General features: G+C 38.1%; 1 protein-coding gene across 2 annotated transcripts in view; it reads left to right on the top strand.

Moving 5' to 3' along the window:
• Positions 1–13413, top strand: part of cadpsa (Ca2+-dependent activator protein for secretion a) — a 235265-nt gene that overhangs the window by 114941 nt on the left and 106911 nt on the right. For both annotated transcript variants that reach the window (XR_012598251.1, XM_074669555.1), the window contains exons 9-11: positions 4090–4156; positions 12796–12904; positions 13094–13306. Coding sequence is in view for 1 of the 2 variants with exons in the window: in XM_074669555.1 (XP_074525656.1) it covers positions 4090–4156; positions 12796–12904; positions 13094–13306 (389 nt within the window). In the remaining variant the exon portion in view is untranslated. The remainder of the gene's footprint in view (positions 1–4089; positions 4157–12795; positions 12905–13093; positions 13307–13413) is intronic.

The raw sequence follows: 13413 nt of genomic DNA, 5'->3' as shown, positions 1-13413 counted from the left end.
CTGGCAGCACTGGAAGCACTGGTGCGACCAACTTTCTCAGTTGTTCAAACCAGTGCATGATTTGCATATTTCGAGCCCTGCCTTTTATTTCAGCTCCACCACACTTCTCTATTAAAAGGTCATACTTTTACTTAATTTCCCAAGCCATCTTTCTACTGTTGTTTTATAAATAAGAAGACATTTAGTCCAATGAATTTAGTATTATTTTTGTTTCAAATGAATGAGTGGATAAAAACTAAGCCAACATGAACATAGTAAAAAACTTGCAGGAGCAGAAATAGAAGGAGAAGATGATGATAACAGCGATGTTGGACCTCCCAAACTCTTTTACTCTGCACTGTTAGCATCACTTTCTCAGCCTTTCTAAACACTGCAAAGTGCGCAAGGAAAATGGTTTTACTGGAAAACTTTTGCCTTAAGAAAATGTTTTGCTTCCCTCTGGTGACGCTTGGTTGTCACTGCACAGGCCATAGTTTTAACTCCTGCAGAAATAGAGAATTAACCTCTGAAAACTGCTGGTTGAAATTAAGCCAATTAAAACCCCCACATATGATTCCCGTATCAGTAATGAAATGTTTGTGTAACTATATCCAATTTAATCAAAGTTTTGCTGCAGAAATTTTGACTGGAAAAGTATGGCTCTGGTATTTAGCACAGTAGTCTGAGTATCTCAAAGGAACACATCATTTAGCCTGTAAGCATTGTTTTTGCATCCATGTTTCTGTGGCATTTCAAAATGCCCGAATGAGTCTGTGGATATATGACACTAAGAAGAAGAAATAGAGTAAGGGGTTTCATTTTTTGCTACAATGGTGATTTTTATGCAGTCTTTCACATGAGCCCTCTAAAACCAGCTCACAGACTCTGTAAACCTGAAAAAGTGTCTGTTGGGCAGCAGGAAACTGTTAGTTCATCTTGTCCAACATAGTTTCCTCACTGGAGGTAAAACATCTGATAACCTTGAATCTCTTCTTAATAAAGATGTTGTGACCTGCTCCATGTGTCGGCAAACAAAAGAAGCTAAAATAACGTGACATTGTTGAACAATCACTCCTGCTTCAAAGTGTTCGTCTGCAGTGTCTGTGTCTGTGAGGAGCTGCTTGTTTCCCTCCCTCTCCTCCATATGCTTCTTCTTAAGGCCTTACAGGGAGCTGCTGGGCGGCCCTGGAAGTCGCCCTCACTGCCTCACTGAACCATATTATTCGCCCCTTTCTTCTCAGAGCACTGAGGCACATCCTCGCGTGTCGCCTGGTGGGTGCTGGTTTATGTAGGACGACGGGCAGAGGCAGCTTTGGGAGGATCCAGGGGGAAAGGCACACTGAGGCAAAATTAGGCAGGCGAAACAAACAGAGAAGAGCCGAGAGCAGCAAACAATCAAACCGAGGTCCTCACCCTCAGATGTTCTTTTACAACAAAAGCTCTTTTACTGTTTTCCTCCCTACACATCATGAGCATTGGTGTTCATGCATGTGTACAAAAATCATACACAAAAATCATTCATGCTAACCACAATGTGTTACGTTTCATCATTTCATAGTAAGCAATGTAAGTGACAGGTTCTCAGCTTGAAATATTTGACTTTTGGATGAAAGCACAAATTTAATGTTGTTCTTTCAAGTTTAATATCATTTATTTATCTGTGCTTTTGGCAGTTGTTGGTCAGTTGCACTTCTAATTGATGGCTGTGACCTTCAAGTCCAAATGAAGTCTGTACCTCAAGGGATCGTGAAATATGCTTTTTACACACAGTGTTAACATAAGGTTTGATCTTTAAACATTGCAGATCTGAAAGTTTAAGTAGTAGATTTATAGTGAACATAATGGAAGTAAAGTGCTTTAAAACTGAGTAAGCTTTAGTATGAGAATGTACAGTTTAGAAGAGCTGAAACGATTCCTCGAATAATTCCAGTTACTCGATTACAAAAAAATGATGGAGGAATTTTCTCCGCCTCGAGGAATCGTTTAATTAAATAAAAAAGCTCAAAGAGTGGCATTTCAAATAGAGCTGACGCCATATTTAGAGAGTTTTCAGACCCCTCAAGCCACCTCTTTTTCAAAATAGCGACTAGTAACAAATCTAGCTTCTTTTTTTGGAGTTTGGAGACTGATATAAAAGCATGTATTGACCTGCATCAGCTGCTTTTATCTCATATCTCATCAGATTGCACGGAACTTGGAATTTATCACCCAAAGTCACTTGATTTTACACTAGCTTGAAACAAATTTTCGTTTGAAAAATAACTGCTCTTTAACTTAACAAAAATGTGTTTTATCCAATTACTCAATTAATCAATGGAACTTTCAGTAAAATACTTGAATACTAAAATATTCAATAGCTGCAGCCCTACAGTTTAGTAACAGATGTATATCAGTGCAACTACTCCTAACAATAGAAACTTGTCAATGAAACACTTTTTTAAAACAATGTTTGGATGCTTTGCACAAAGCCAGCAAAATAAAACAGGCAGTTCATAAAAACTTAAGCATAGAACAAAAGACAATAACCAATATATCAAAAATAATTTACTTGAAATGTATTTAAACCCAATAATAGAGATACACGTTTCTTTTAGGATATTTTGAATTGAAATTCAACAAAATTGGATTGAGGTTGAAAATATAACCTTGAAAACTCAGATCAGGCTCTTTGTGGAAAAGATCACTGTTATGATTATGTGTTTTAGTTGGCAGCATTTAGAAAGAAAACAACGTGGTAGAAACAGAGGAACTTGTATCAGTTGATGTTTCTGATGCGCTGCAAAAATTAAAATTCAAGAAAGTTTCTGTCATATTAGTGGTCACAAGAAAAAACATCGTAGACTTAATATGAGCTTCACTTAGCAGACAAGTCCCAAAAATGTTTCATTTGAAGACAAAAAGTAAAAAATGAATGCCTGATTTGCTTGAACTGTTTTAGAAGGCTTTTAGAAGTTTATTTATATGGCACATTTCAGAAAACTGGCAATTCAAAGTGCTCCACACAAGACATAAAAATAGAAGTCAACAACAAAAACAACAACAAAAAAAGAAGAAAACATTTAAAATCAATTACACTAAAATTTGAATTGAAGAAAAATATAAAATGGTAAAAACAGAAGGTTAAAGTATATTAAAACAGATTTAGAAATGCAAAAAACAAAAGTTATTGTACATTTAAATATTAAAAAATAAAGTATTCTACTTAAAGGCAGCTATAAAAACGAGAGTCTTTTTGGTTATTATTATTCTAATTTCAAGAAAAACAACAAGTAAATTCTCCTTACCCCATTGGCAGATATGGGGTTTTGATAAAGACCTTTTTCTGGAATTCTCCGCTGAATGTGGCTAAAATTGAGTGATAAGATATTTTTTTTCTTTCAATTAAAATAGTTGATGAGCAGTTTTGAAGTGTGGTTCATGCATCACAGCTGTTTCTAAAACCAACAGGAAGGATGAGCTGGAATGCATTTCAATCCAGATCCTGACTGCTAGATATTAATAAATGTTCTTATTTCTACACATTGCACCTTTGTGTGGAAAGCATGCGGGCCTCCAGGCAAACATGATGTGTCAGCACGATGAGTCATGATATACATCCCATGATATTTATCTTGCGCGCATAATGAGTCAGCACAGTGCTTTAGTCAGGGTTTCAGAAAGAAAACACATTTCAAGCTTGTTCATTTATGAACTGCATCCTTTAACCAAAACTGATCTTTTTATTAGTTTTGTTGGTTTGTTTGTCAATCAGTTCTATTTTAGATCTTATTTTTCTATCAGCCCAAACATCTGAATGCTGTTGTTTGTACATCACTGTTTGTTTACATGCTGCTCCACCACACTGCTCCTTTAAAGATTGATAAGGTTATTTGATGTCTATTGATTTGATACACATCAGATATCAAAATGTGTCTGGTTGCAGTACTGGTGTTTCACCAGAGGAGGTCAGTAGTAGCACTTCAGTTCCACACAGTGTCCTTTCTTCAGAGCCAGCCGGTCTCATCAGACTCTTGTTAAATCTGTGAAGACAGAAAAGAAAGGAACAAAAGCAGAAAATAACTCCTCAGACTTTTTTTTTCTCTCAGTGACTGTTTTTCTTTTATCTCTCAGGTACCTTTGGGCCATCGGCAAAAATGTGTGGAAAAGATGGAAGAAGAGATTCTTTGTGCTGGTTCAGGTAAGCGCTAATAATAAAAGCACAGCTTTAAATATCGTGAAATACAAGTCAAACAGTGTGAAAAGAAAACACAAACAACCAGAAAGTGACTGTGTGAGGTGGAAGCTCAGTGGGCTTCAGAACTGTCAACCTGAGGGTCTGAATCTATTACTCTCTGTGTAGAAAGAGGATGTTTGAGCTTTATGAGACATTTTTAAAGCTGCTCGTTTGGATTTTATATAGCAATATAATAAAGTATGAGGAAAATATTACCAAGTTGTTTCTCCTAAGAATACTCCTCAGGACTTTTTTGAATGAGGACCACATTTGATTTTGTGAAAAAGATGGACCAGCAGCTCTTTCTGAGATATTCATTAACCATGAAAGCATCATATGAATGCTCCTTTTAATAACTATTTCTTTAAGTGATTTTTTTTTTTAATTCAGTCACTAAGTGTGGTCAAACATACTTGTTCCATCATTACAGACTTGAAAAATCAAACCACACCTGTCCCTCAGGTGTCTCTTAATCCCAGATGATCAGTGGTCAGTTTTCTGCTGCGTAAACATGAACAAACTCTGCTTCTGGTCAAGGAAAATGTTGTCCATCAGGGGGTGATATGAAGGAAATATTTTAGAATTTCTTAATGGTAGGATCATGAGCTCGATTTTATCAGGATTGATTTTTAGCATGTTTCCAAGACAATTTTGACTTGAAAACAACATTTTTAAGTCCAAAATATTTCTTATCTTGCTTTCTGAACATTATATGCACCATTTCTTTTTTGTTTTTGTTTTTATAATTTCAATCTAGTCTTGTAACCTCTGATGTGTTTTTTGAGTTTCTGCAGATTTACAGAGCTTTAGCTTTTTACAAGTAGCCTCTGCACAGTCCAAATGTAGTTTGGCAGTTTGGTGAGACATTACAAGATGGACTTTGGTTTTTGTTTGTTTACATGATAGAAAACTTAAATGTACACATAATTCAGATCAGGATTAATTTCAGGGCTATTATTTATACGTTGTAAGATTAAAGCAGGACCTTGAGTCACAATTGGACATGCCTGATTTAGACAAACATTTTTCACCCGAGTACATCCTGCAGAGATAAAAAATCTTGTTGAGAATAATAAGAATAAATATGACGTTTTAGTTAGGATAGGTAATAAAAATTTCTGTTTCAGCCATGCAAAAGCTAAAATGTAGAGTAACTTACTGGCAGATTTAAATTTTGCAACTCCTGCTGGACTCTGTTAAGGACTGTATGTTTCAGAATATCCCCCACAGCACTACTGAAGGTCTTTCCCACCAAATTAAGTCAGAATTAAACTGATTTTTATGAATATACTGTGTCATAAGCTTCCATAAACCAAAAACCGCTGCTGAGCTTTTGGCTTCTGTTGAGCTGGCAGGTGCCTCATTAAAAGAAGTTTAACATATTAAATTTGTGACTTCTAATTCATGATCTATTAAAAACTGGTAAAGATGCAGAAGTAAAGGACAAGTATAAATAAAAGACATCACACCGAAAGCTGCAGTGGTTATGAGCGTCTCAGTCAAAATAAAAAAGGTTTAGTTTTTTTCTAGTTAGAAAAACACAACCTCAGATTTTGGAGCTGACAGAGCATTCACTTCAGTCCAGATCTGATCGCCCCCAGGAGAGAACCATGAGCAGCCATCAACATCAGCTCCGCTCTGTAGCTATAATATTTTCTCCGGCCACATGTTGTGTGTGCAGCGAGAAAGAGAGAGCGGCAGCCAAGCTGTCTTCTCCCGGCTGTCAGAGGAATGATGGAGAGGCCAAGCAGGCTTTTGTCAGGAGATGGGGTGTGTGGGGGCGGTGGGTGTGTGGGGAGCGGTAGCGGCCATTTCCTGGTGGCTCTGCATTGAGAGTTGGGGAGGGGGGGGTGGGATGTGTGTGTGTGTGTGTGTGTGTGTGTGTGTGTGTGTGTGTGTGTGTGTGTGTGTGTGTGTGTGTGTGTGTATGGTGGTGGTGGGGTGTTGCTGTCTCTTGTGCGTTGCAGAGGATATGTCTCAGAGCTACAAGTTGACAGGGGATTGACAAAGTCGAGCGAACACTCGCTGGCCTGACACTCGCAGCTAGAAAAGCCTGAGCGCCGCCAACTTGAAGCCTCTCACTTGCTCCCAGCTAAATATATTGCAAGTGACAAACACTGGTCAATAGACTGCACACTCCCCAGCGTGTGTGTACGTGTGTGTGTGTTTTCATGTGTCTGTGGGTGTGCACAGATGTTTGTCTTGAAGAGCACAAACACTTTTCGGGGTTTGTGTGTTTTAGTGCATGTGGACTTTTTTGTTGCTGTTTTGGAGATGTTGTTTTTCCTCTTCTCTCACTGGTAGGTTTTGCTTGTGGAAAGTCTGTTCCTGTTCAATAAAATTACACAGATTTCTCATGATATCTTGATGCTCTGACACGTGGAAAAATTTAGGGTGCATGTGAAAATTACTACTCATGTTGGCACAACAAAATCATGCCTCAAATTCTCTTAATGCACATTTTTTTCATGAAGTGTAAAGTACATGTTTCACATCTGCGAACATCTGTTCCACATATTTAATGGTTGTGATAATATATGTTGGTTTTTTGCAAATGTGAGACATTTTTCTCCCCCTAACCAGTTGTCTTTTTACATGTCATCTCCACACCCCGATTTGAGTTTGTTTGAAATGTTTTACTCTTATAGATAATTGATGTTGCACCATTTTATTTAAACTTAAAACTTGAATGTTGTTGCCTTAAATAGAATCAGTCAAAAAAGAAAAAAACATACAGTTTGGAGTTTGGATGTGAAAATGAAACACCCCTCAAGTGACAGAATCTGCAGCGTCTTTAGAGAAACTTTTTTTATTTTTAAAGTCTTCTGCATTAAGATAACACATGAAAGTGTTTTCTCTCACCTGCGCTTTTGTAGTTTTTTAAGAAAAAGAATGAATAAAAATATGTTGGGAACTTGTTTTAATTCAAACTTCAGCCTGCTTACATTAAAGATGCTTTTGAGTACTCTGCTTTTAAGGCACTAACCGTTTTTCTTTTATCGCAGTTAAATTTGACATTAAAACAGAGAGATGTAATACATCCTATTAAGCTCTGTATCTATCAAAGGAAATGAGTCACACTTATTATCCCACAAAGTAAATATCCTTAACGGTGTGTCAAACATCTGAAATGATCCCATGAAGCTGCCACAAAGATTGGAGTAAACCCGGCTTTGAAAAAATCCAGATATGATGAAGATCAAGCTTCGAGTCACTTATCACAGAGTGGATGTTAAGTTCCTCTTCCAGTGTCACGGTTCGTCTTTCCTCCTCTCAATCTGTTGCATGCCATCTCTTCCTCCTTCGTCCTTAAATCACCGCCTCCTCCTCCATCTCCTCCTCCCCCTAAGTCCATTATCGGTGCTCTGGTCATGGCTAGAGTCAGTCCAGGCAGATTATAGAAAGGATAAAACCTGCGTATTCATGTTGGATGAATTTAATGATCTGTATCCCCATCCTGTCACCAATCGTGTCAACCCAGTTCATCCTTTAGATCACTTTACCTAAACTCAGCTGATTTGCCTCTCTCAGATCCAGCTCTATTTCCTAAACTTGTTCAGTGAACTTTGATTCAGCTTTCTTTATGATGACTTGGCTTCAGCTTTGACAAAATGAACTAGAAAGCACTCAGAGAGCGCAGACCTCAACCAAGCATATTGTGATTGTTACCAACACTTCAGTCCTACTTTAATGTTGTACTCCCTTTCAGCAGACTGTCTGCTACAGTTTGGAGTTAGTTGCAGGTTTGTACAATAATTTGTTTCCTGACAGTGTTGAAAATTATGATCAGTTCTGTATCTTAGTATCCAGAATATTGCCAAGGTCTGGATCGTACTTTTACATCTGTCAGAAATTATTGTGACCTTGTCTTGTATTGTTTTTCAAAGCAATCCAACGATTTATAGTAGAGTTATATACACATATGATGTAAACAGCCCTGTCTCACAATGATAGAGAATCCTTTAAGAAAATCCTGGATCCAGATGGTGATCCGGATCGCCACCTAAATTTAATCACTTCAACCTTATCCCATTTTGGGCATTTCCTGAAAATTTCACCAAGATCTGTTTGTGACTTTTAAGTTATGTTGTTCACAGACAAACAAACAGACAAACTTTCCCAAAAATATAACCTCCTTGGCGAAGGTTATTATTTAAATTTGACATTATTAACCTTGATTTAAAAAAAATCATCAGAGGTAACTGCACACATTGACTGGGGAGGATCAGCAAATACATAGAAAGCAAATAAGTGCAAACATATTATAGGAGCTGCAGGACTTCCATATCAAAGCCTCACTTTGAATTCCCCTCATCCTCCAGACAGATCTTTTAATTTTCCACCTCATGAGTTATAATATCAGTTTATACATCAGGAACCTTGGCTGTCTGTGCATGCTGGAACAGGAGCAGGTAATAAAACACACAACATATGAATCGGAGCCTGAACACACAGACAGCAGATTTGAGTGGAGAGGGCGCCTTTGGAACATAATGTCGACTAAGATGATCCACTTTTTTTTATTCAATGTTTTAGAGAAAAGAGCAAACAGAAAATAATCTACTAGTTTTGTGTCTTAAAGAGGGGATTTTTTAAATATTTTTACTACCCATTTTCTTAACATGAACATTATGAGGTCATCATAAAAGGATCTCTTAACTGTTTTATGACACGTATGTGGGGCGGGCCTCAAACACTAAGGTCCAACAGGCCCCAGAGGGCTAGCCAATCATAGGAGAGGGGGTTTGTGGCGCAGGAAGGCTTAAAGAGACAGGGACTAAGATGAAACGTTTCATGGGGAGGATGGAATAAGGGTTTCTAAAACACCAAAGGATTTTTTTTATTCAGTAAATTATGCAAAGCTTCTGTAGGGGAACTTGAGGGACAGTTTAAAGCCTTGAAACAGCAAAATCAGAATAATTAATACTTTATTGATCCTCTAGGGGAAATTACTTTTCAGTTACAGCTACTCCCTTCCAAAAAGTGTTAAAAAAAGAAAGTAAAAAATATACAATTACAAGATATGAGATATTACAAAATATACAAAATGGAAGCCTAAGCGTAATGTGAAATCAAATATTAATCTAAAATATAAGTATGAATATTTGCTAAGAATATGATACATAATACAAAATAGCCTCAAGTTGTGGATTATTGCACGAACACTGACATTAAATATGTATATTGTACAGATGGACGTACCTCCTCTTTAATATGTTAAACATTTTATTGTGGGATAAACAAAAAACTTGTGTGAAAATGTATAAGATGGCCTTTAGAACAGTTTATTGGTTATACAGATCCCACTTATTATGGTGTATTCACTGCATGCCTGAAAGTATGTGTGATATGTCTGATTACCTTCAGATTAATGTTCACCTGCTCTAATAATAACGTTGATGACTCAGATGAGGGTCATAAGGACGGACTGATGATGTTCATCTCAGCTGCTCTGAGGCCCTAACAATAACATGTAGGCGTGGGAATTACCATCAGGATAATATAACCATATAAGTAACATCTCTTTTTCTCAACATACTTTTGTTCTCTTCTCCTGTAATTTTTCCTCCCTTTCAACTACTTCTTCTAACAATTAACTTCCAACTTTATTCCTGTCATTAGCACCACTCAAGCAGTCATGAAGAGGTGAAAAGGTGAGATAGGCTTTGAGTGTTAGTAGTTGTACAACAGGTAATGCAGATCCATAGCAGTGGGTGGTGCTCAGCAATGAGTCACATGAATCATCGAGACAAGAGCTGAAACATGTGCATATAGGATAAAGATGGCAACCTGTTTCTTTTTCTTTTGGTCTCATAATAAGACTTTGTGTCCTTCTTTCAAATACCAGCTATACAATTGCACAAGCCAACAAGATCAGGATTTCAGCAGCACAAATAGTACCACTCTTGTCCACAGGGGGCACAAAAACTAACAAAAAGAGAGCCCCCCCGTTTATGTTAGTTTTACATAAACCGGCTTCAGGTTCATGTAAAACTTACTTTTACTTTTCTTTACTTCTGTTAAGGAGGCTATGTTTTTGTGGGAGTTTGTCTGTTAGTTAGTTTGTTTGTCTGTGAACAACATAACTCAAAAAGTATCAAACGAATCTTGATGAGATTTTCAGGAAATGTTTAAAATTGGATAAGAAAGAAGTGATTGAATTTTGGTGGTGATCTGGATCACCATCTGGATCCAGGACTTTTTTAAAGGATTCTATATCACTGTGAGAAAGGGCCGTTTTCACCATATGTGAATGTAACTCCACGATAAATGGTCAGATTGTTTTGCAAAACAACACAAGACAAGGTCACCATCATTTCTGACAGATGTAAAAGTACGATCCAGATCCTGCCAATATTCTGGATACTAAGATCTGGAATATGAAATATGTTTTGGGTCATCATAATTTTCAACACTGTCAGGAAACAAAGTATCGTACAAACCTGCAACTAACTCCAAATTGTAGCAGACAGTCTGCTGAAAGGGAGTATAACATTAAAGTAGGACTAAGGTGTTGGTGACAAACACAATATGCTTGGTGGAGGTCTGCACTCTCTGAGTGCTTCTCTAGTTCATTATGGTTTAGTTAGAATAGATATTAACCAGTGTCTGAATCTTGTAGCACATCTGCAATTCATAAATTCCTTATTTATGAGGTGAATTTTCTGCATGTAGGGTTTTGGTGCCTTATACATTCTGCTGACTAGGGGTGGAAGAAAAAATCAAAAATGATAAATCAGGATTTTTTGTTTGACAATATCAAAATCGGGATTCTTTGCCAATTTTTTTTTTTTTTTTTTTTCAAATTTAAATTCTTAATCTTAGTCTTTGTTTATAAACTGTATTGGAAAAAAGTTTCCACTTTTCTCCAGCAGAGGGTGAAATGTTTCTCTCTGACTCGCGTGATTAGGGATGGGTACCTTTCACATTTGAAACGATACAGTGCTGATGCCCCCGGTACCTAGCAGTCGGTACCGGTACTTAACAGTACCAATTTTCGGTACTTTTTTGTGTTTATGTGGTAAAAAATATCACTTGTTTAATAATATAATATAAAAATACTTGGATTTTACATATTTATTCTTCAATATTAACCTTGCAATGCAGTGTTAATGTCCAGTATGGAAAATCACCTACTCTTCCACTCCCTTACAGTCACAAGGATGCACTTAGGTACCTTAACATGGTACCTTTTGGTTTTATCTGAATTGGTACCCGGTACTTTTGACATAATTCGGTCGGTACCTATAAAAGTACCTAATTCGGTACCCATTCCTACTCCTGACATAGTCTGTAGACATTATCATCAACGTTTAACTTTTCACATGGTCTAGTGTTGAAAATGCAAACTAAAAACCACAAAAATCTTTAATATTGAAAAATGGCAATTCAAATGGAAATGGCACCCCAAAAATCATAATAGAATCGAATCGCAAGAATACCATATCATCCCAGCTCAACTGCTGACTCAATTCCAAGATTCAGAAATCAATTGGTGTTTGGCTTCTGAAGCTCAAAAAAACATATGGCATGTTTAATGAGTTATTTAGTACTTCGCATTGCGTTTCCTGTTATAAGCGATGACTGTAGCCAACCACCCCACTTATTCCTCCCTCATCAGAGAGACAGAGACAGAGAGGTTGGTTTTTGGGGTTTGGGAGATTTGGGAGTTTAGACTCTGATTTGCTGCCGTGGTGTCCTGGAGGCCAGGGAGCTGCTGGAGAGTCGGCCCACTTCCCTCCATCCTCTGTGTGGCCTCAGGTCTCATCAGTGTTGTCGTGGGGAATCTCATTTGTCACACACACACACACACACACACACACACACACACACACACACACACACACACACACACACACAGAATACAGCTGCAGCCAGAGTGAGAGCTGCCACTTGCAGCGGCAGAGGTGGCGACAGCAGCAGCGGGTTAGCCCGGCCCGGTGATTTGTGACGACAGGCGGGTATGACTGGCAGCTACAGTATCAGCAGGCCGGCTGCAGCTAGCAACACACTGTCACTGCACTTCCTGTTACAAACACAGGAAGCACCAAGACTAGGATTACACTGATATGTGGGTCAGGGGGGCCCTTTAATTATGACACACAAAACAACACCATGAACAAACTCATCACTGTACACTTCAGCATGAATGAAAACTACAGCTGGTTTATGATATGGACAGATAAACACCTGTACCTGATCACTTTACCTGACCCCACTTGTTTCCCTGCTCTTGACCCAGATGATTGATCTAATCATCATTGATCTAAGATGAATTCATTGATAATTCATTGATTTATTCGTCCAGCTAAGGAAAGTTCTTCAGTTTTCTCGATTCGTTTTGCTGCATTTGCAACAGTATATTCTTATCACCCTACATGAAACAAAATGGACCTGTACTTTAATATGGATTCATTTCACATTTGGTTTCATTTTTGATTGCATTAAAAAAGTTTGTTGCAAAGAAAAAAAATCATATTAAAGTAGTTTGTTGTTGTGAATAAGTTTTAATGATCCTGCAGATTTCAGAAGTCTTCTTGATGGTGACATGGATATTTCTATATGCACGCACTTATGCATTACTTTTTCTTTGATTGGTACAGGTGAGTCAGTACACCTTTGCCATGTGCAGCTACAGAGAGAAGAAGGCGGAGCCTGTTGAGCTCCTCCAACTGGACGGCTACACTGTGGACTACACCGACCCTCAGCCAGGTAACACACTGAGCACGACAACAAACAGCAACTGTGACTCCTGACTTTCTCAAACAGCTCTTTGATGAAATAACAACCTGACATTTGGATTTGTTTTGTTTTTATGTGACTGCTGTCTTACTTATTTCACTTCTTCAGAACAAATGTGTCATCACTGATAAACCACCCGTCCCTCTGTCTGCTCATCAGGTCTAGACGGAGGTAGGACGTTCTTCAACGCTGTGAAAGAGGGCGACACTGTGATCTTTGCCAGTGATGACGAGCAGGACAGGATCCTGTGGGTGCAGGCCATGTACAGAGCTACAGGACAGTCACACAAACCTGTTCCTCCCACCCAGGTCCAGAAACTCAACTCGAGGGGGGGCACAGCTCCACAGCTCGATGCGCCCATATCTCAGTTCTGTAAGTCTGCAGCTCTCTGATCCTTCTTCTTCTTTTAGATCTTAGATATCACACATGCTCTGCTGCTGACAGGTGGACTTTATCAGAATTTTAATCTTCTGACTTGA

The sequence above is a fragment of the Halichoeres trimaculatus genome, unplaced genomic scaffold, assembly GCF_033239565.1.
Source record: "Halichoeres trimaculatus isolate MK-OKI-2021-1 unplaced genomic scaffold, fHalTri1.1 fHalTri1_scaffold_1, whole genome shotgun sequence".
Classification (NCBI taxonomy): domain Eukaryota; kingdom Metazoa; phylum Chordata; class Actinopteri; order Labriformes; family Labridae; genus Halichoeres; species Halichoeres trimaculatus.
This window is presented reverse-complemented; position numbering and strand designations above follow the sequence as displayed.